The following is a 21,730-nucleotide window of genomic DNA, read 5'->3' on the forward strand; positions in this document are numbered from 1 at the left end:
TTTTCCCTCCACATCTCACATTCATATCCGTCCGTGTTCCTTGTTGACGCTCCTCTCGCCTCATTCTCAGCTCCACCAGCCGAACCAGCGTACAGTAGATTCTCCAACATTAGCGAAATCACAGCTGAACAAAACGGGGCTTTCCAAAATGTTGCCCATAACAGGCGTAAAAAGCACAAGTGCTCCGCAGCCATCAAGCGGCAACAGGCAAATAGCGCAGCCGCAGACATTCTCCCATTAAAAACAGTGCTGGGATGATGCTCAATGGGCACAACCATCAAGTACTGATTATTCTCCTTCGACAAATGTCACAGCCAGAATGCTGAAAACGGTCCACAAGAACAACCACAAACAACACATGACCCCAAAAAATTTCAAAAACAGAAGAGCTGTTGATGATCTCTTGAAAATGACTACCAGTAGCAACTCAGCTTGTCATCCTGGAAAAACCCAAACCAAACCAGAAGGGAAAAATAATACAAAAACTATCCAAATATTGAATTTTACCTCCTAATTACTTGGCCTGGCCTGACTGACAGGGGTTTCAAGACATCCTCGGGGTGTCTCCGGTGAACAATGACGATCAGTCGGAGCCCCTTAGCACTTGTATAGTTTGTCTTCCCTGTTGTAGCATCCCTGCTGACTGAGACAAACCTCCACATTACTCGTCCTTATCACTCGTCTCCATCTGTAGTTTTTTCCTCATTTAATGATTGACAGGTCGAATGAAAACCTTTCAAACTATATTAACCTTCTATGCTTTCGCTGTAGTTTAGATTGATAGCAAGTGTATTTTCGTTGCGCTTATTTGTGTTGTTTGTTATTTGTCGTCGATGTGTTTGTGCATCATTTGATGTAAATTGAACTTGCACTGAATTCAAGCTGTGTGTTTGCGCTACACTCACATGGGCAGATATCCTTTATGTATCAGATTTCTATTCGCATTTTGAAGAGGCCTCATTCCAATCGGAAGTTATCGGATTCCATTGGTATAGATAATATCCTGTGATTAAACATTGACTGCAGTCATTTGAAAGTGCTTGTTTGACAATTATTGCGTTCATGGTGTGTATCTTTCAGGAGCGTTGAATATATTTATTTTATTTTTTTACAGTAATTAAAAAAAAAAAAAGGTTGACTTATTCTTTTACTGATTTTACCCCCCCAAGTTGAAGCTTAAGGCGTTTTCAATTCCACATGCATTAGCATGGATTCATAATATCACTGATTAGAATGACCTCCCGATTGAAAGCCGTCATTCATAACGACATAGACAACATTTTTCCTTACCCTAAAACATTCTTCAATTGGTGCGTTTTCATTTAGAATCAACAAAACATTGAGAAGCAAAATGGAGCGAAAGGTTAAAATGTTCTAACATGTGACAGAGGGATATTTGTTATCATCGTGACTGCACTGCAATTAACAAAGACCTCTTACCACTCTTTTCCACTCTCTGTGGACCACTCAAGCAGGTTATTCACTTGAGCTGGCAAAATGGACTCTTGTCTATTGTTCTCGTTGGCCCACATACTGAACTCGCATCACCCTTCTCCAATTTCTGAATAGTAAATACCTTTTGTTAGCTCTCTGGTGGTAATGGCAGAACCATCATAAAACATGTACAGGAAATTCTGTCATACAAGCATGTAAAAGAGTTACCCACATGTGTATTAGATAATATTTGCTATACAACTAAACTAAAATGACTCACAACTTGATGCTTGGTTGGTTGTTTTTTTTGTAATATATATTTTTTTAACATTCTTTATCATTATGCAAGCGTAAAAAGTATTTAACTGCTTCATTTAAAACATAAAAAAGAAACACAACTTTGTGTCAGGGCTAAATGATTAATTGCATTTGCAATATAATCACGATTTGGGAGCACGATTTTGCAATTGCAAAGGCTGTGGTTTAAATGCTTATTACTTTATTGATGGGGAGAGAAGGATTCACAGAACGCTAAGCTAATTCTGCTGCGCTAGCTTTCATACACGCTAGCTTTCACCTTTCTAACATGCTTGTATTTTTCACCACGTGTGGTTAAAACCCTCCGTGTGAAAAACCTTCACCCCAGCCTCTTCGTGTGTTGTCTATTTTGTGATGTTTTGGCTGCCGTTGTATGTCAGAGTGCGTGTGTGAGGAAGTGTCTCTAATGGCAGTCGGATGTGTGCCACTGTGTTGACTTTTTGATTTATGTGTCTTCAAAATTTGATTACACACACAGAGACCATAGTGTGCTGCCACGACAAAGAACGCATATCCGCAAAGTTTTCAAGTGGTCAAATATTAAGAGGATGACTTTGCTTTGAATATTATACATGTATGTTTCATTTAATTATCTGTCTGTACGGCAATCGGAGTGGGTGATCAAGATGTGCATTCCAGAAAAAAAGTTGCAAAGCTACTGATTTGTTGGCATTATTGTTGTAAGCTGCACTTAAGTTTGTGTGTTTACACCACATGTATAACACATCTGATATTGTTTGTTGCATTAAAAATTAATTGTTGAAAAACACATTAGAAAAGTACTTTGAAAACCAAAAAAATGCCACTCACATTGTAATCGCAAGTCTTAGGAAAAGTGGCAAAAATATTATTTGCCACAATAGTACATCCCTTGTTTTTGGTGTACATTCTGTTCTTAGTTTTGATTTATTGTCCCGTGTTGAGTAGCGATGATAGAAATGTTTAGCATATTTGTCTGGTGATGGCACAAAAAAAAAATAACGCAAAACACACCTGTGGAGTTGAGATGTGAAATGCTAATGCTTTACCAGCTGGCTATTCTCTTAGGGCTGTCTTAGTGTCAAATATAACCCCTCCCCCTAGCCCAAAGCAAGCACTGGGATAATCGCCCATAATCGTGCACTGTCGATCGAGGACACCAAGCTACTTAAGCAGACTAAAGGCTTCGCAGTCTTAATCGCTTGTTTTGTCTTAACTAAATTTGGAGGAGGAGGGTCTATGAGCTGAAATATGCGAAAACTGAATGTGAAAAATTTACATTTGAATCACATCATCTTAAATTTGCATAAGCACGTTGAAAAATTGCATCTGACTTACATGAATTGAATTTGCATATCTTTCCTGTGAAAAACGGAATCTAAATTGTACAATTTGAATTTGAATTTTCCAAGTATTGGGCGATATTTCCCTTTTCCTGTTTTGCTCTATCGTCTCATATTTAATGCCCTTAAATTTGGATATCTTGCTGAAAATACTTGCAAATAATCCGATATTTGGATTAAAATAAAAAATAAACATACATATAAATGTTGCTTGCCTAAAGATAGAGAAGATGAACACATTTCCACTTAATAATGAATGGCCAATTGCTTTACAGTTTTAAATAAGATAAGATAGATAAGATAGATGTTCGCGCTATTTTCCCGTCTAGAAACATTAGTGAGACGTTAAATAAATTTCTCCCCTTAGATTTTGGTCTATGAGGCAAAGTGAAATCATACCCTTTATTTTGCTCAAACGACACTCTAGAGTAAGCCTGATTTATTAAAACGTGAGCAGTAGGAACCGTGCCAAGATGTCAGCATTTTGTGCAGTCATATAAGTCTGTTCACTTGAGCGCTGCCAGCGACTAGCGCTAAACGTTGGCAACAGGTGCCGTACAATACAATGTCAATGTAATTAAGTTGTTTTTTTTTTAGACCCCTTAATTGGCGACTGATCATTATTTCAGGACAACGTTGTGTTGTTGCCGTCGGTAGCAACAGTTTGTGACAATAAACGCTCCAAACAGTCTTTGAGACGGGTCAAGTCAGCCGTTACGTCACGGCACACTGGCGGGAAAAACTTCAAAATAAGCGTAGTCTAAGATATTAATGTCCATATATTAGTTGGTAAGGTAAGCTCAAGTTTATTTTGAAATTGACCTTTTTACCGTGTTAGCGGCGTGTTACTGTCATGTAGAACATGAACAATTGTTGACTTCTTCTTCCCGACAGTACACGTGTATGACCGAGTACTGGAGGCAGGAAAAAAAATGCCTCAAGCATTTTGTTTTTAACCAAGGTAGTCAAATTACTTGAGGGCCTGTTTCAGCCGAAATAGCCATGTATTTGTGTTTGTTTACTTTATTCCGAACCTTAGAGTAGTCGTCCCCAACCACTAGCCCGGGCCACGTTGGACCAGGCCGCGGCGGTCCGCACAGTAAAAAAAAAAAAAACAATTGCAATTGATGCTTGTCAAGATGCTAAATGTCTCAGTCGCATCACGCTAATATTGAACCCACAAGCTTGCAAAATGAGTTAAAGCCATACCATGTACGAAACCCGCTCTGCACAATATGCGGCCAGCTCGCACGTCATAGATGGGGAACACCTCTACTTCTAAACCATGTATCCATCCAATCAGTTGTGCGACCTCCTTTGAAAAATACAATCTGGCTTTTGCAGATCTTCAAACCATCATGGAATTATAAATATTGTATCCTTGAGCTATCTTAGACGTTTGTCAAAGTAATTAAGGTAAAGTATGGGAGGTCATCATGAGCCCTTTTAGGTCGAAATTTTTGTCTGCTGCAGTAGCTTTGGTATCATGTGTAGCCATGAACAATCACAGGTATGTGATCTTTCCAAGGCTTTTTTTTTTGTCCGCACATTAGATACCCAAGAGAGACTCCTTTTTTGTGGGAGTGCGCTCTACCCCTTGGATGAAATGATAAATCAAGCCGCATTGCTGCTCAATGCTTTCATGCATTCAAATAATGTTGACTAATAGACTTAAAATGTTGTTTTTCCAGTTCTTTGATCTTTTTCTGTGTTCAATTGCACCTTTTTGCAAATATGAGGTTATGTTTTGGTGAAGTACTATTGTCACCATAAAACCCTTATTAACTGTGCTATGTTTAAGTAAGCTAAGTAATGATGATGATGATGCCTAATGCCAAACAGTAAAATTTTTCAAATGTGATTGAAACCATCTACTATTCTGCTTGTACAAATTGAATGTTGGCTTCTTCGATTATCTTCGGATCGGTTTCACAAAACAGGTTTAGTGAATCCTCTGTCTGTTAAGCCTTTCCCTCATTTCAGGGTTAACAGACTGAGTTTTCACTTAACCTGCTTTGTGAAATGGACCAAAAACTCATAGAATAATATCTTTCAATGAGCAAATCATTTTGCCCCAAGTTTGCTCACGAAGCAAATGTTTTGCTTCCGTTTAGCTAATTGCAAGAATAGTGAGATCATTTGTTTCAACTGGATGTGAGTAATAACCATAAATCAAAAGCAATGCAACACCTGGAAAATATGCTCTCATAGGCATATTACGAGCACACCAAACTCTCTCCTGGCATGGGAAGGGGATGAATATTTAGCAGTTTCTTTCCTCCTGAATCTTTCATTGACGAGAAGCATAGGGGCGAAAATGGTTTCTTCCCATCTCCTTGCAAGCTGCAAGGTCAAAGTCCAAACAGCCTCCCTATATTAGTGCTCTACTGCCAGCTGGACCAAAGAGAAAGACCTCCTACATGTTCTGCTAGAGGGCCAAAGCAAAAAAAGAAAAAAATGTCAGCTATCCCATCAACAAAGAATGTCACCTTTTGTGACATTGTTGCTCAGCTTTTTCATTGATTCTGACATTGTGACTTACTCAGGGTTAGCACCCTATTGACAAATATATGTTACTCTGCGACTTGTAATAGTCGTTTAAGAAAAATAACACATCGTGTCTTCTTTGTGGAAGTGTGATTTGCTTGAATAAATATCCATCAGAGTTCCTCCTTGGATTGCAGCCAAGTTACATTGGCGCAAGAGAGTGGGGGAACATTTATCCACTTTGAATGTCCAGTCAGATTAAAAAATGCCTCATCTTATCTGACTTTGACATTAATTTCTTTATTACAATGACTACGAGTTTTGATGGTTCAGTTATCTGATGCCCAACAATTTTTATTTTCTGTATATATAATATATCTTAATGATTAAAATGTCAACAAAAAACAACAATGTGAGCAAGTAACCTCTGTCAATCCAAAGAGCCTCTAAGGTTGAGCAGAATCTACTGCTGATATATTGATTTGGTTGGATTTCAAAACCATTTTTTAACAAGTAAGTGGAAGCCAGGTTCAAACAGTCGCTAGCATAAAACAGGTAACTTTTACAACACAGAACATGGAATGTTAAACAACTGAAGTTGCCATCAAGCATATATATATATATATATATATATATATATATATATATATATATATATATATATATATATATATATTTATTGAATTTTTTAACTCTTGCAAAACAGGTTTGGAGAATTTTACAAATACAATTCTGTTTTTGTTTTTTAAATGTACACTTCTATTAGGTATTCCATACGTGTAAAAGCGCCCCCTTTTTTTTCCTGGAGCACTTGCCCCCCAAAATATCTGTGCACGTCACTGCTAGATCATTCTCTGACATCACTTAGTTCTGCCCACATGGTTCAGGTGTAGAAGAGGCTGCATGGTATTGAAAGCAAAACAGCCTCTGGCCCAGCTCTCTTCATGTGAAAGGTATAGAACAGATGGCAGATGAACCTATCACTTTTCTGTAATCCCCTATAAATGAGAAGCGCTGCTATAACACACCAGGTTGCTAAAGGCACAGTTTAGGTCCAGATGACGGGTTATAATCCCGGGAGCAGTGATAACACTGGCTTGCCGCTAGACGTTTTCCCACCGTGATAAGAACTCGGCCAGATGCTTGCACACTGCTCAGCATAGTCACACTCTCCTGGCCTCTTACTGCCGGATATACAAGTTTGTATGGGAGTGCATCAAAAAGAAAGGCCCCTCTTTTTGCTGCTAAAGACTTCCCGAAAAGTACCATCAAAAGGGACAGTGGGAGGTTTTAAACTTTCTGAAGTCTTGTTTTGAAGAGTGGTTCTGTGTTGAACACTGCATATTACAAGGGTTCCCTTTCATGTCGCGGACTGAAATGGATGCTATTGAATGTAAGAGGGGAGACCTTTGAAATGTGAGCTGTCCTTTGGGCTGTGAAAAGATCAAGCTTATGATCTCATTAAGTGTGGACAGGGCTACTTTGAAACTTGGTACTGTCGTACAATCCTAATAGTGTTTACGTGTGGCAAACTGAGGGCCGCGTACATACAGGGCTACAATCAAATTAGTGTTACACTATTGTTGATAGCGTACAATGTGCTGTTTGTGTCGCCATCTTGGCAGCGTGATGTGCCACGCACGCGTGATTCCGGGTGCATAATTAAATTGGAAGGAAGAGAAGATTTGTCATGATTACGTTCTTTGTTTCCGGCAAGCACTTTTTGTTTGATAGAATTGATGCTTGATATTTCCTGGTCTCCCAGAAGGCTTTGCTTGGCACTCTGCCATTTTATATGGAGCAAATAGGCAGACTAAAATGGATCTGCCCTTCCTAGAGTAATTGTGTTACTAAATTCCCTAGGAAGGAAAAGTGGGGACAAAATTAATCATCCAACTGGTTTTGTGTTGACTCCTTAAGTAAGATTACATGATTCCTGCCATGTTGTGCAGTTTATATGGACGTTTTCACCAGGACACTTTGTGTTTGTAGCATTATGGAGTTTGATAAAAGCATTTCTTTGATGTTTGATCATGTGTCTTTTCTGGGGTACTTTGGAGAATTGCTACTTCTTAACATGATACAAGCAAACGGCTTCAAATATGCTCACTCTCTTTTTAAGCATCTGCGCCACGTATTTACGTAAAGGTTAATTTGTTGTGGAAGCACACGATGAGTGATTGATTCCTCCAATCCAGTCTTTGGTGTTTCGTATAATGTGGCTGACATTTCCATTTAAATGGCTCTTTGTTGTCATGCTTTAAGAAGTCGCCCTTTTGCTCTATTTCTTGCCCACACTATGGGGTTTCTTGTTTTTTGTCAAAACAGAGAACAGTGTATCATCGCTTATTATGGGTAATGTTGGTTTTGGCCGTTGCTGGCGAATGCATGTTTGTGGAAAAGGGTGCCATGGAGTTTCAACATTTTATTTTTTGAATGTGGAATGTGCATGTGTGTTTTAGCCAAAGCTTGTAATTAAAATGAATAAGTATGATGATAATAATAGTATATGCAATTGGGATAGGCCTACAGTCAACCCCAAAATTATTCCTAATGCTGCAGTGTGAATAATTTCAGGCTTGAATGTAAATCTTACTAGTTCTTGGGGACAAGTGTTAATATAATGTCAACATGGATGCAAAATCATTTGAACAATGCAGGGAGCCAGTGATGTGCTAACTTCACAAGCCTGCGTACTAACTTGGCTCGCCTAAAACTTCAGTTTGCGATAGAACGATGGGACAATCCTTCTACGAATGTCCTTAACTTCTGTTTTTTTGTGTTGTATTGCGCAATGCCATTGTGAGGAATTGTGCAGTAGTGAAGATTTGTGTGGATGTTACCCAACTTCCCATATTGAATGGATATCTTGTTGTTCTCCTGGCCACAAACAAGTTGAGAGTGAGACTAATTTAACTCAATTGCTTAAAGATTAACCAGAAGTTGGTTGCACCCACTTGTCAGAATCTTCAACAATTAATTAACCCTCTAAATCGTTCAGTCCATCTCTTCTCAGGGCATTGAACGGCTACTGCTCTGCCACCTCACTGTCAATAGATACGCATTAACTATCCATCACGACTGGTGGTATGGAGATGTTCTACTTCTCAAGGACGCGCAGAAGGTCCGGAGTAGTTGGCGTCACCGTTGGCTTTTGCGGTGTGTTCTTCAGTCATTTTACGGTCAGACGTGCCGACTTCTAGGCCAACTCAGCTCACCAGTGGCTGCTTAAACAACGTGCTGCGGGTGAGTCTTCTCAACAGTGCAGTTACGACACGTCTCGACGCTTAGGTGGTTGCCAAGGCGATCAATATAAAGTAATTGGCAGCAGGACGTTCTTGGTGCTTCTGCTTCATGCAACGTAACTGCCTCTCTATCAATGCACGGACAGTGGTGTCCCAAAAAACTTCGCATGAACAACTTTTCTGTTCTTTTATTTTTTGTGTAGCTAAACTGAATCACCTTCATGGTGTTAGTTCCTGTTACACCTATTCAGCCTGTTCTTTCTTCTTTTATTACTGTTCTAACTTGCTTTCCAAGATGAAATGTCTGTTTTTCATCTAGTATTTTGTAAAATAAATTACCCGCAAAAAAATGCCTATTATACTCTAGTGCAACTTATGTATGCTTTTATTCTACCTCATTGCGTATTTTTGGGTTGGTTTGACTTACACTCCGGAGCGACTTACAGTCCGGAAAAAACGGTACTTATTGCAGACCACATTCTTTTCACAGATACAACCCAAACTGGCAGAAATCTCATTGTTTTGTCTTTCTAGTTAATAATCGTGCCATGACATCGGCACTGTATATATTAAAGACAAACATTTGTTCTCGACGTTAGGTAATCCTCTATTGATGAGATAACGAATCAGATGAATAAATAATAATAATAATAATACTTTTTTTTTTTAAACCAAGGACATTTGTGTTGAATGCCCTTGTTTATAAATCTCACATTCATCAGCCAGTGTTTGTCCTCCTGGACAAAGAGGAGCTGATCAACCTTGAACTAAAGTGGGATTTTCTGAATTCCTTTAATTCTAGGGAAGCCACTCCCGCTACACGGCTGCAGCTGTTCACCCGCACTCTGTCTTCATATTGATCGGCCTCTTGGCTCCAGAAATGGAGATTCCTTGAAATCGGTCGTATTATAACAATATTATTCCCAGCCCACCTCCTCCCCAGAGTTTCCTGTGCTCCACATTTCCCCCACTCCTTAATTTTATCCAATTAAAAGCCTTTCTGTCAGGGGCTCGTCTTTGCTGATGCGCACTGGCATGGGGTACACCTTAGGTAGAGTCCTAGCAATCTGTTAGAGGTGGAGTTTTTGTGTGCTATATAGATGTGTGTACTCAAACACGCTTAGTGCGAGTGAACCATGAAACAGGTTAAAGCTGGAAGGGGAAGCGGTACGTGAGTTGCGAGCATATACCCATGCCCTGGCAAGCAATTTAGCATGGTACTTATGTGCGAGCATAATACTGAGTTTTTAGAGCATGCATTTGTGCGAGCTAGTTAAAAGATTATCTTGAGGTATGGCCTTTGTGTGGGGTTTGGTTGTTATATTATATTTAAGTTGTTTTATTATGGGCTCTTTTTACAAAACACAGATTACTCAGGTGTCTCACTTTCACTTTAGCTGTCATTTTTGCACATCAAATGTCAGGGTTGGCGAGTAGGTAACGATTTTGTTGCATGAACACAGATATGATTGTGCTTTTGGATCTTTGTAATTCTCAACTTTACGTACCTAGGGAGGGAAGAAGTGAGGAAGAGTGACTAATGGGAGGGATGGAGGAAAAGGAGGTGATTCAGTGGAGGAGGGAAGAGTCAATTTAGACCAAAGCAGGATAAAGAGAAATCGTCTCACAGTGGAGCCAGAAGCTAAACAGCTTGGCCAGGATTGCACTCTGATTATCTATTATCAGCAAGCATGTATCAAGTCTTCCTTGAGACCGATGAGTGGTGAGTGCGTATAATTTTTCACATTAGTTACATTATGCATTACAATCTGTCATATTTATAAACTTTTTAAAAACATTTTACCTGAAAATACAATTGAGATTGTTGCTTTCACTCTTAGATTGGGTACTTTATCCATCCTTTTGAGAAAAAAAATTAAAAACTAAACTAACTGCTCTATTGAAAACATGTTAATGTACCTGGTTGTGGTTGAATGAAAACTCATTAACTCTTTCATCAGCTTGTGGTAGGCCTCTCCATTCACACCAGTGGGGTTTCGGTCCCTAGAATGCAACATTATGGAGGGAGCCAGGTTATCAGCCTCATTGATTCACAATAGGTTCCACAGCTCGGCTGTGTGGTACATTGTTGGATAGTACCAAGGGCCAGCAGGATAACTGGCAATTCCAAAAATGTTGCTGGCCTCAGTCAAAGGTGAGCAGGCTCACTGCTATTAGGTCACCACAACTTGGCGAAGGTTGCATTCCTCATTTTCACCTGATAAGAGCATACCTTAAGGTGCTTGTCTCCAGGGTGGGAGGATTACGTTCTAGTTGTATTTACGAAATAATGGGTGGGTATTTTTTGTTTAACTGCTAGTACCGCAATTTTGGATGTTTGGCACAGTCAATCAAAACCAAGTTTCCTTGTTACCGTCAACTGGATAATAAGGAACTTTTAAGACAAATCCTTTTGGAAAGTTGATTTGTTTGGTGTTTGCTCACTTGAGGGACAACTCCAACAGTGTTGGCCCTACCCCCAGCTTGTAATCTTAAACTCACATCCGTCACTGTGACCTCTGCCCATGCCTTTTCACACAAATCATGTGACCAATTTAACAGTTTAAAGACAGCACCAGTTGGAGGAGGCTTGCTGCTAATATTCTCATTTTGTTTTCCCCCATGAGCAAATATCTGTCTTTGTGGGAGGACTCATAGGGCATGCACTGTATTTTCTTTTTTGGGGTTACAACAAAAAATGGAGCCTCTCTCATGAAATTGGTATATTGAATTTTTTTTTAACCCACCACATTGAACTGTTGAGCAAGGAATGACAAAATTCATATCATGTATTTTTTATACATTTGTTTAAAAATTTGAAATGTTCACATGTTGGACAATTAGTGTACTCGGGTCTGTCGCTCTGTATTGTCCGGATATACTTTATTGCAATATTTGTAACATTTATTTTTCTTTTGTTAAAAATTGGTGAAACCGTTTAGATGCCACTTAGGCAGCAAACATGTTGCATCTGAATTAATTGCTCTCATCTTGTTTGCTGCCAGTAACGAACTCCATTATTGAAGCGTTGTTTGATAGTGGAGCACCAACACAACTCATGTCAGTTCTGATGAGGAACAATTTACTATTTGACTGACAAATTCAAAGTGCATATTCTAGGTCTAGCTTTTAATTGGGCCGTACACAATATAAATACTAGCTTAACTGGTCTTGTGGGCCTCAGGTCTCCATCATGCTGTCTTGTATGTATTGCTCAGTCTCCAGATCTGTCAGAATTAAATATGGGAAGCTAGCTACACTGAGGGTATTCTACGCCTTTGTTCCAGCTATCATTTGGGTGCAGGAACTCAAATAGGAGGAGCATGAAAACTCTGCAATCATTCAGTTTGAGCCAAAAACGCAAGGAACCCACCCTGCAGCCACAGTCTCAACTGTGGTTGTCTCTGATGTCATCCTGGAGCAATTCTTTCCCCTTTTCTGTTCCAAGCCATATTTCCTGTAAGACGCTTGCTATATATAAGAGTATGACTTGAATTAGAAGTTTTTACATCCCGATGTAGGTTATTTATATAGAGTGACCAGCAACCAGTCCAGGGTGCACCCCGCCTAGTGCCCAAAGACATGTTTTAATGTTCCTTACGACAAGGAAAGCAGTTCAAACTGTTGGCGAACGCCTGGAGAATCATTTGCACCCTTGCACGAACCCTGAAGTGAATGAGCATTTCGCATACTTCACACATGAGAGGCTTAAGTGTATAAACACAATCAGATTCTCTATCATTGTTGGTCTCCTCATTTCCCTGTGAGAAAATATGTCAGAAACTTAGCTAGTTTTACACTACAGTACATTCACAGAGTCAGAATTATTAAGGCAAACCGCATATGTCAAAAAGGTTCTTGTTAGAATGCAGCTCAGTGACAAAGCTGTGCTCAGGGTTTTGTGGAAGGATGCGGAAAAGCTGGGTGCCCACAATATGTACGCTGACGCTTTTCGTGGCCAGACATGCCGAAGGCAACCAACACTGGTCCCCTGAGGGGTGTTATCAATGTGCCCAATGTTGTTTGTGTTTGGTGAGAATGACATCAGACAGGTGTAAAATTCTCCAGTGAGCTATGCCTCTGTAATGCATCATGGGAAAAACACTTTACGTCATCCTTATGTTTTTACACAAACCATTTTGTCTGAAGATTCATGATTTATCAGTTAATGGTGCGTAATCTTGACTGTATTCGTGACGTGGACTGAATACTTCTAAACACAATGTATACTTGATCTTGAAGTTTGGCCTCTCTCAAAAAATGCATTTGGGCTTGAATGTACAAATTTGTCCACAAATCCATACTTTTGCTCGGTCCTCTCTTTATTTTATAGATTTTTTCAAATTTTTGACCAATATCAAATGTTGAAAATGTCTTGCTTTCTGTGGGGCTTAAATTTTAGTGGCTCAACAGACATGCTTTTTTTTTTTTCCTGAAAAATTATGGTTTTGGAGACGTAGCAAAATGTATTTACATTGTGTGATTAATTTTTATCATCAGTTTAATTTTTAATTGCAGATGTGGAATTGATTCTAACATTTTCTACAAGCAACCAAGTTTAGTTTTGTAATAATTAATCTTTTCATTGAAGAAGAGTTCTCGCTTACATATTACTCGCAATGACGCGGTCACTCATCATTCATTGCAGGTGTAATTTAATTATATAGCGATAGTTACATACGTCATTCATTTCCGAGAGGGAAATGACATTGTTACAGCAACAATTGTCACAATTAAAAAAAAAAAATAGAGCCATTACTCAACAAAACAATGCACTGTATTATGTTGCGATACAAACATTCATATTTTTCCACAAAAGCGATGACATCATTGCTGTTTCCTTGGAGGGAACAGATGGGCATCAGTTGAGGAGAAATATCACACCAAATACAAATATAGCTTCTTGTGGTTTCCGTGTTTGTTTTCTCACTGTTCCTGTCCTGTCTGCTTTAAAGAACCATTTCAAGGGATGACAGCAATGCTCATCTCTTCTTTTATGTTTTTGTCTGGCCTATTTTTCCATCCGTGTAATTCAGTGTTACTAAGCTAGTTGTTAAGTCTTACTGGTTATTAAGTCATGTATTTTTCCGGTTGCAGCACAAATTCAGCTCTCTAAGTGGAGAGTGAGGTCAGACAGGATCAGCATATGGTATCTTGAGGCTATGGCGCAGAAGTAACGGAGAATGTCACTGGAAAAATGATACATCGAGGTGTGGTTGCCTTGCCTCCTGGTGATGCATAGGGTGCATAAAATATCAAGGAAACAGATGTTGCCGTTCACCTTTGGTGTTAAGTTCTCAAGCGCAGTCATGTAGGTGGATACCACATCCAATTCTGATTTTTACACACCACGTTGATGATCTTTTGTGTAAGTTGCACAGTAGTTTTTTTCCCTTCAAAATAGTGTATGCTTTGATCTCTGTGCAAAAGTATGTACAGTAGATAACACATATGCTCTTCTTACTTGCTCACAAGTTGACTGGTTGAACTGTGCAAAGGTGAGAGAGAGACGGACTCAGAAATGTCTTCCCGTAGGTGTTGTGACACTTCTAAAAGACAAGCAAAACAGCAGTGGGAGGCAGAATTCTCTTTGCAAATGGCTTAGTGTGCTTGCCACATTGCATTGCTGCAGCTGACTCATCTCCTCGCCGCCTGTTGTTGTTGTTCCTGCTGTCCTGAAGCTGTTGGCGAGGATCTCTGAGGAGCCGTCAAAATCTAATTCTTTTGACTGTCGTTGATGTCTCCATGTTTTTTTGACAATATTGTGGAAAATGCAGACATTTACTGTAAAAAGGCAGTGACTGTCACTGACAGCTAGTTGGATGAACAGTTATTTCAAGTCTGCTGCTTTTTTTTTTTTACAAGAATGCTCCATGACGTGGTTTGGGTGCGGATTTGATAGTGATTAATCTTTCTCCTCCTCAGATCCAGAATGCGGAGAAGAGGATGAATCCTTCAGGTCATCAAAGACATCTATGTGTCTTTGTTGCTGCCTGTCCCCGGTGGCCCCATCTGCCTCCTCAAAGTTAAGCCACCTCCCTTTCCCTGCCATACCCCCACAAGTGGCCATCCCAGAGGGTAGGAAAGGCGAGCCAGCCCCAGTAAATATGCCTGGATGGAGGTCTCAGTGCCGTCTGGTCCTGCTGAACTCCCTTACCTGTGGCCTGGAAATCTGTGTGGCAGCAGGGATCACATATGTGCCACCGTTGCTGCTGGAGGCTGGTGTGGAGGAACGTTACATGACAATGGTTTTAGGTAAGTGGTTACTCGGAACTGTTCTGCTTATCAATTATTACGACTATTTCAAAGGTTCCCACCAAATAAGTTTGGTGCTAATGGGCAAAACTAGCTCCAGATTCTTACATTTTACTGACAACATAGGAAGAACCAAAACCTTGCTGGGCCTGATTAAAGAAGAGTTACTGCAAAACTTAGCGGTTTTGTGACTCTCATAACTTAGGTGCTGTAACATTAATGATAATCATTTAAAAAAAACAAAAACAGATTCAGGCTTCATATTCATGGGAACGTAACAAAACTTATCACATATTGTCATGTCATGGTACTAAATTTGTATTTGCGACGGTGTTGCACCTTTACGGTAACTGAGTGTCACAATTGTCTCGCAGGGGGTCTCGCGAGATTGTTCATGCAAGTGCGGGGAGTCGTTGCAGTGGTGTCGCCATTAAAACGTGTTGCTAGACAAGAGCCTCGTTGCCATCATTTACACATATTGACTAGTATTGCTGCTTAAATATGCCATTGGTGAAACTTAAGGAATGATCACAATAAGGTTGTTTTTCCCAGTACTTTGATATTACTTTTTTTCCCCCTTTACGAAGAAAGCATACCTGTGAATCTTTTGTTCCGTTTTGCACTGCTGAGTTAACAAAGGCTTCAAGTCCAAGGTGTACAAATATGTTAGATTTATCATGATGCGCTATCAAGGAATATTGTGATTCTTGAGAGACGTTCACGTTGTAATTATTTAATGTTTTAATAATAAAACAGACTATATACTATAAATTAGGTTGATTCACAAATTTGTGACCTCGCTAAGTAAATTGTTTCAATGCTTGTCGGTGTGATGTGTTTCTCCCTCTTCTATAACCGCCTTAAAACATGATTGGTCAAATCAATAGTGAGGTAATGAGCCATACCAGGCATTTACAATTTTTTTTCCTACCAAAGTACCACAAATCAGTGGAAACACAGGCCGCTTTTAACATTTTTCAATTTTACAACCAAAAATAAATCGATCAGATAATTACATATTGTTTTAATATATTTTAGTTATTAACTCATTCAGTGCCAGCCGTTTTTAAAAACCCCTTTTACACAATCCCATGAAAAAAAAAAAAATACACAACGACCTTAGTGCTGGATGATTATGGAAAAAATAATAATCATGCTTGTATTGATCGTGATTGAAATCACAATTAAAACTATTTATTACATTTTCTCTACAACTCAAACTCAGTTACTAAAACTGTGATCATGGCCTCATGTTTATTCATCCCTGCACATTTAACACTATTTTTGAAGACTTTTCTTTTTGCCAAGTACAAAATGACCTTGTAAATATCATGAAAATAAAGCCGTTTTGAGTTTTCATTCAGTTCTATTTGATGCCTTGAATAATAACCATTACCCTTGGATTTTGTATCCTTCAGTTTCCACAAAACTGTGCAAATCCTAAAATTTCGTATTCGTCACTGTGAAAGCAATGTACCTTACATGCCTTTTTAATCATCAACTTTGAGAACTGGAGTGGAATTTAATCCACAGCTACTTAAATTCATTCAATGGCTGGTCATTTAAACGCAGGGGAACAATTTTAAAAATGGCCTTCTTACTAATACGAAGATCTGCCCTGTTTTGTTTCTCAACAATATTACAGGAATTAATTTATACAGTATTTCTGAGTTAATTCTTTTGTTTCGTCAAGCCCCCAGATGTCCGCCAAACTGTTTCCTTCCACGGCCAAAGTAACACAAGGTCACTCTCCCAGTTGCCCCTGGTTGCACTCACCTCACCCCGCAACGAACGACTTGCTCATCCAGACACTTGCACTGCAATTCACATTTAGGCATTTTCATGGCTTCGCAGGCAGTCGAAATAGAATTAACTCCCATTCACAATCTCAACTGTAGGGTCGCTACTTGCTGATGTACTATAATTGAAAATCAAATCACAGGAGGAGGGAATCCTTTGCAATAATGGAATGCTCTGCAGTTGTTACTTGTGTTGTTATGTTGACTGAATGCGTTTTGGTGGTGCGGTTATATACGGTATAAAGTCAGGCATCTTGCGCGGCTAGAAGCGAATCCATGCCAGGCGGTGTGGATGACGTGAGTGGGCCTGAACACGCACACACACACACGAACACACACACACAGTAGTCTGTGGGCCCTGCAAGCTACACAACACAGCCAGCTTCTAATACCAGCACCGAGCCAAAAAAGGATCAGGAAAATGGTGAGCGTGGAAGTGGGAAGTAGCTGGTGAGTGTATTTACTTGCTTACAGCTGTTGAACTGTGTGAAGATATCATTTACATGAGCCAAAGTTTTAACGCAGCCTCCAGCCACCTGACTGACAAGCAGTGTTCAAATATGTTTCGTTATTTTTCTGTCAGAGGAGGAGTAGCACCTCCTCGTCTCTGTTGACTGACGCAAAGCAACATCTGCACTCACAGAGCACAAACGCACGCGAGACGCATGGCGCTACGCGACATTTTGTGTTCCGTCTGAACATAGCCTTCGAGGTCTCTAAATTCTGACGACCTGTGAGCATGTGATTAGATAAGCGAATTGGAGGTGGGATGAGTGGAAGCAAGGAAGAAAAACCTACTTGTGTCTTTATGATGATGGCTGGTCACTTGAGTGAAACAATAGTTGGATGTTTTTGACAGTAACCAGTCATTCCAATTACAATGTGATTGTTGCTCGACCACAGCTCGTATCATGGTTTAGCCAGATGCTATACTATATTGTCTTTTCTTTTACGGAAGGGCTTCTGGTTATTGTCCTATCCATGCCCACATGAAAATTTAGGCTAATCATTAGCTAGCGTTAGCGGGTGCCTTTTCAGATTGATGTGGCTAGCACTCGCGCTTTCATTATATTTGAGTATACTGGCATATTTTGCTGGTGACCTTGCTACACTTTACACTATTCTACCGGGATAATATATCTGCATGTAAAAATTAGGTGAGCACTGAAATTCTCCCCCTAAAAAACAAATTAAGAATCGTATGTCGTTTAAAGTGTAAAATAAACATTTCTGTGTTGTAAAGCATGGCTGCCTGGTTGCTCATTATTGCGATGCCATTGTAACATTTGAGGATCTCTGACTAGAAATTAAAAAAAATTAAACTCATGCTAATTTTAGCACAGGCTTTTGCTGCTCAATGCTGCATAGTTGATACAAAAAAAAAACATTATTGGGTGTTTTGGACTCATGCCGTTAGTAACTTGTGATTTTCTTCAACCTCTGAAGCAGTTTTTGTCATTTGTTTTTTTTTTTAACATTTTTTTTAAAAACAAAATTTATTCCCAACTGTCCCAAACTGAGGAAGCACTGCTGAGCTCAGTCAGTACTGTGCAAATGGACAATAGTCAAAGAACAATTCACACTAACAGTCTACAGTAGTTGTCTATGAACATAATTTGCTTGGTTTTGAACTGTGCAGCAGTGCACTGAATTGATGGGATCTGTTGATGTACGAGGTTAACTTACTGCGATAGTCCTGTCATCCTAAATGTCATTCACATGGTCCTCACTTAAAGCAGCTAGTTTTAAGCGTTGTCTTGTGACCGACAGATAATGGTTGGAGCTCCACAAAATCCAAAGTAAGCCTTTTGATAACATGAGTATTTTATATCTTCAAAAGTGTTACTTGCCTTTGTTTTCTCTACTAGCTTTTCATTGTGATGTTCTCCGCAAAGAAGCTGCATTGCAAAGCAATTTGGGAATGGCACTCAGCCTTATTCGACTATCCTATTATTATAATGGGGGTCTGAGTGTTATTTAAATGAAAATGGATATTGTGTCTCTGGAGGCTGAAAGCCACTTTCCTCTGAGCTAGTGTCGGGTTTTCATCTAATAGCCATTTGTTGGTTGCTCAGTGCTCTGCCTAATATTTCTTTCAGTAGTGTGCTCTCTCAGGACTGGACTAACTACTCTATACAACATAGTACAGTATGAAATGTCACTTTTTGTTAAAGGTGATGCTTCCATAAAAGTGTTGAAACAATCATGAATATTGTGCTATCGATGAATGAACCCCAGAGGTTTACATCCACCTGCGCGTGTCACACAGCTGTAACACGGCTGATCTGATTAACATGGTGGATCATCTAAACGGCAGATCGGAAAAGATCACGTTACATGTAAACAACTGACCAGAGATCTTCATTCGGAATTATTTCAAATCGGTATGACAAAAAAAAGTCTCGGCTAGTGTGAGACTGTAGCACGATGCAGATCATTTGTTCCTTGCTTTATGATACGTGTGCGTGTGTGCATGCCTGCACCCAAGTTTTGAGTAAATAGCCATGTGAACAGCTGTAACTGGTGAGACTTGTTGTGATTGGCCTCCACAGCTGCAGGACTGAGGTGACGACTGGCTGCAGTTAACTCGTCTTTCTTACTACCGGTCTCCCCCACTCTGTGGTGAAGCAGTATGCACGCAACACCAGCGGTCCCTCATAGAAGTCCCTACATTTCGGCTCCCATTTACTGACCAAAGATGCATTCGAAAATACAATAATTTGAAACCCAAAAAATCTTCAATTAAACGCTGATAAACATTAAATATAATGTGTAATGTTTACAGCCTCTCCTTCTCTGACTAAACAAATGCATGAACATCGCCAGTCATCAAGGTGGCTGGGGCTTGTCCCATTTTTTCTTCTTCATGTAATATGAACAGTACGATTCAGATTTTTTTTTCACAAGTCGGACCTGGGCCTCTTTCATATGTGGATATAAATCAGATATGTATGCATCTGCAGAATGAATGCTCTTCCGCCCACGTCTGACCGAAACATCAGCAAAAGCCCAATATGCGCTCTGCGCGGGTGGGAGAGAAAACTTCCAACGTTGTCTTTGAATCTGAAAAGTTGTTTTGAGTAATACTTGTATTTACATTTGACTTTAATTCAAACCCACTTGAAACATGAACCATAATGTGGACATTTGTGGTGGTACGAGTATAGGAGGTTCATTTATTACACGCAGCAATGATGCAACAACATCTTTATGAGACGTCTCCATGAAATAAGGAGATGAAGGAGTGTTGCCTCATTCCCCAAAATGCAATGACTGTTTTGTCCAACATTGTTAGTTCACTTTTTACCTGCCGTGTATGTGACGAAGTAGCACATTGACGAAGCCATTTGGCTCCGCAGATTCACCACTAGCTCTGCAAACTTTATTGACTTTCTATGTAATGGCGTCACGAGAATAGCTCAATTTACATTTGGTATGATCGCAACATAACTTGTGTCATTAGTTAGCGAATGTTTAGGGAGTCTTGTCAACAAAGGGACTATTTCGATGTTTCTTCAAACAACACTGGTAGATGCTGGTCTTTTTGAATGTGTGTGTTAGTGACATGAGGCGTACCCTGAGTAATGCATCTTTATCCAGTCAAGTTTGCCGAGGTCTTTTTTTTTTTTTGTCATTGCAACATCTCCTTGTTTCGGTGATAAATCTTTCTGCCTGAAACAAAAAAAGGGCAATTTGGGCAATTTTCGGCAGCCATACAAATGTGTACTGGCCGATACAAGTCAGCGTCTGAAGGTGGCACAAACTTGTTTAAGAATATTTGTTCTGTACATGTTAAAATAGTGATATTGTTCTTTGTAGTTGTATTTAAAATGACTTTTTGATTAGTTCAATTAAATTTTGCTACGTCTCCACTGGGAAAAAACCACATGGGACCTTTTTTTTTTTTTTTCTTTAATTGTGACGCTCTAGGCCGAAGTTCAATTAATTTTTCATATTGCATGTGCATCTAGCTGTGGACACTGTGTGTGGTGGGCTGTGCTCTAATTAGTCAGATGCAGTCATGTGTGGAGGATTAGCTAATGAAGGCATACCTTCAGGCAGGAGGCCATCTGCAGGAACCATCACAAACATTCAGTGATAATGGCAATCCATTCCCTGGTAAACCAGCAGTCAGGGAGACCTAAAACAAACAGTTCAGAAAAATATCTATAAGCTTCTTTGATACAAAGAACGAACGATGTGTAGAATACAGTCCCTTTATAGTTTGTAATGTTGAACAATGCATTTGAACCGACTGTAATCATATTGTTCCACATGGTTGTTTTTTCAGTTTTGCATTTTGTCTTGGCGTTGGGCTCCCATTGTGTCTTACTTTCCAATTAGATGATATACATCTTTGTTTTATTCACAGGTATTGGTCCAGTGCTTGGCCTCCTGTTCATCCCTCTGATTGGCTCGGCCAGTGACAACTGCAACAGCAGTTATGGAAGAAGGAAGCCTTTCATCTGGCTGCTATCTCTGGGAGTCCTTCTGGCTCTTTTTATCATTCCCCATGCCGACATCCTGGCTGCACACCTTGCCCGGGGAGGACGCACTTTCCAGGTTGGTGAATTTACTAATTTACCCAATCCATCCACTTTCTTGTCCTTCATGAGGGTGGCAAGTGAGCTGGAGCCCATCTCAGTCGATTTGGGGCAATTGGCCGAACGGGATCTGTCTTTGACCGGTCGCCAGCTAATTCATTGCCCAAGTATTTTGTCAAAACAAATATGTTGTGGTTTTATCATGCTAATGATTAGCAGTTGAAGTCCCTGTAAAATTCATTTGGAGATTTGTTTGTAAGTACATGATACATGATGTTTGAAGATAATTGCTGAAAACATTTTCTGAGAACTATGTGGCATCCAAT

The 21,730-nt window shown here is 39.7% G+C and overlaps 1 protein-coding gene across 2 annotated transcripts in view; it reads left to right on the plus strand.

Moving 5' to 3' along the window:
- Positions 1 to 21,730, plus strand: part of LOC148335293 (solute carrier family 45 member 3) — a 32,911-nt gene that overhangs the window by 2,783 nt on the left and 8,398 nt on the right. The window contains exons 1-3 of one of the 2 annotated variants that reach the window (XM_088299591.1): positions 10,454 to 10,529; positions 14,732 to 15,061; positions 21,233 to 21,423. In XM_088299591.1, the coding sequence (XP_088155717.1) occupies positions 10,523 to 10,529; positions 14,732 to 15,061; positions 21,233 to 21,423 (528 nt within the window). In that variant the 5' untranslated portion in view covers positions 10,454 to 10,522. Of the gene's footprint in view, positions 1 to 10,453; positions 10,530 to 14,731; positions 15,062 to 21,232; positions 21,424 to 21,730 lie in introns of those variants that run through there. The other variant, XM_088299592.1, reaches the window with a different exon arrangement.

Source organism: Idiotropiscis lumnitzeri, chromosome 6 (genome assembly GCF_059441095.1).
Source record: "Idiotropiscis lumnitzeri isolate Australia: NSW breed Sydney's pygmy pipehorse chromosome 6, RoL_Ilum_1.0, whole genome shotgun sequence".
Classification (NCBI taxonomy): Eukaryota; Metazoa; Chordata; class Actinopteri; order Syngnathiformes; family Syngnathidae; genus Idiotropiscis; species Idiotropiscis lumnitzeri.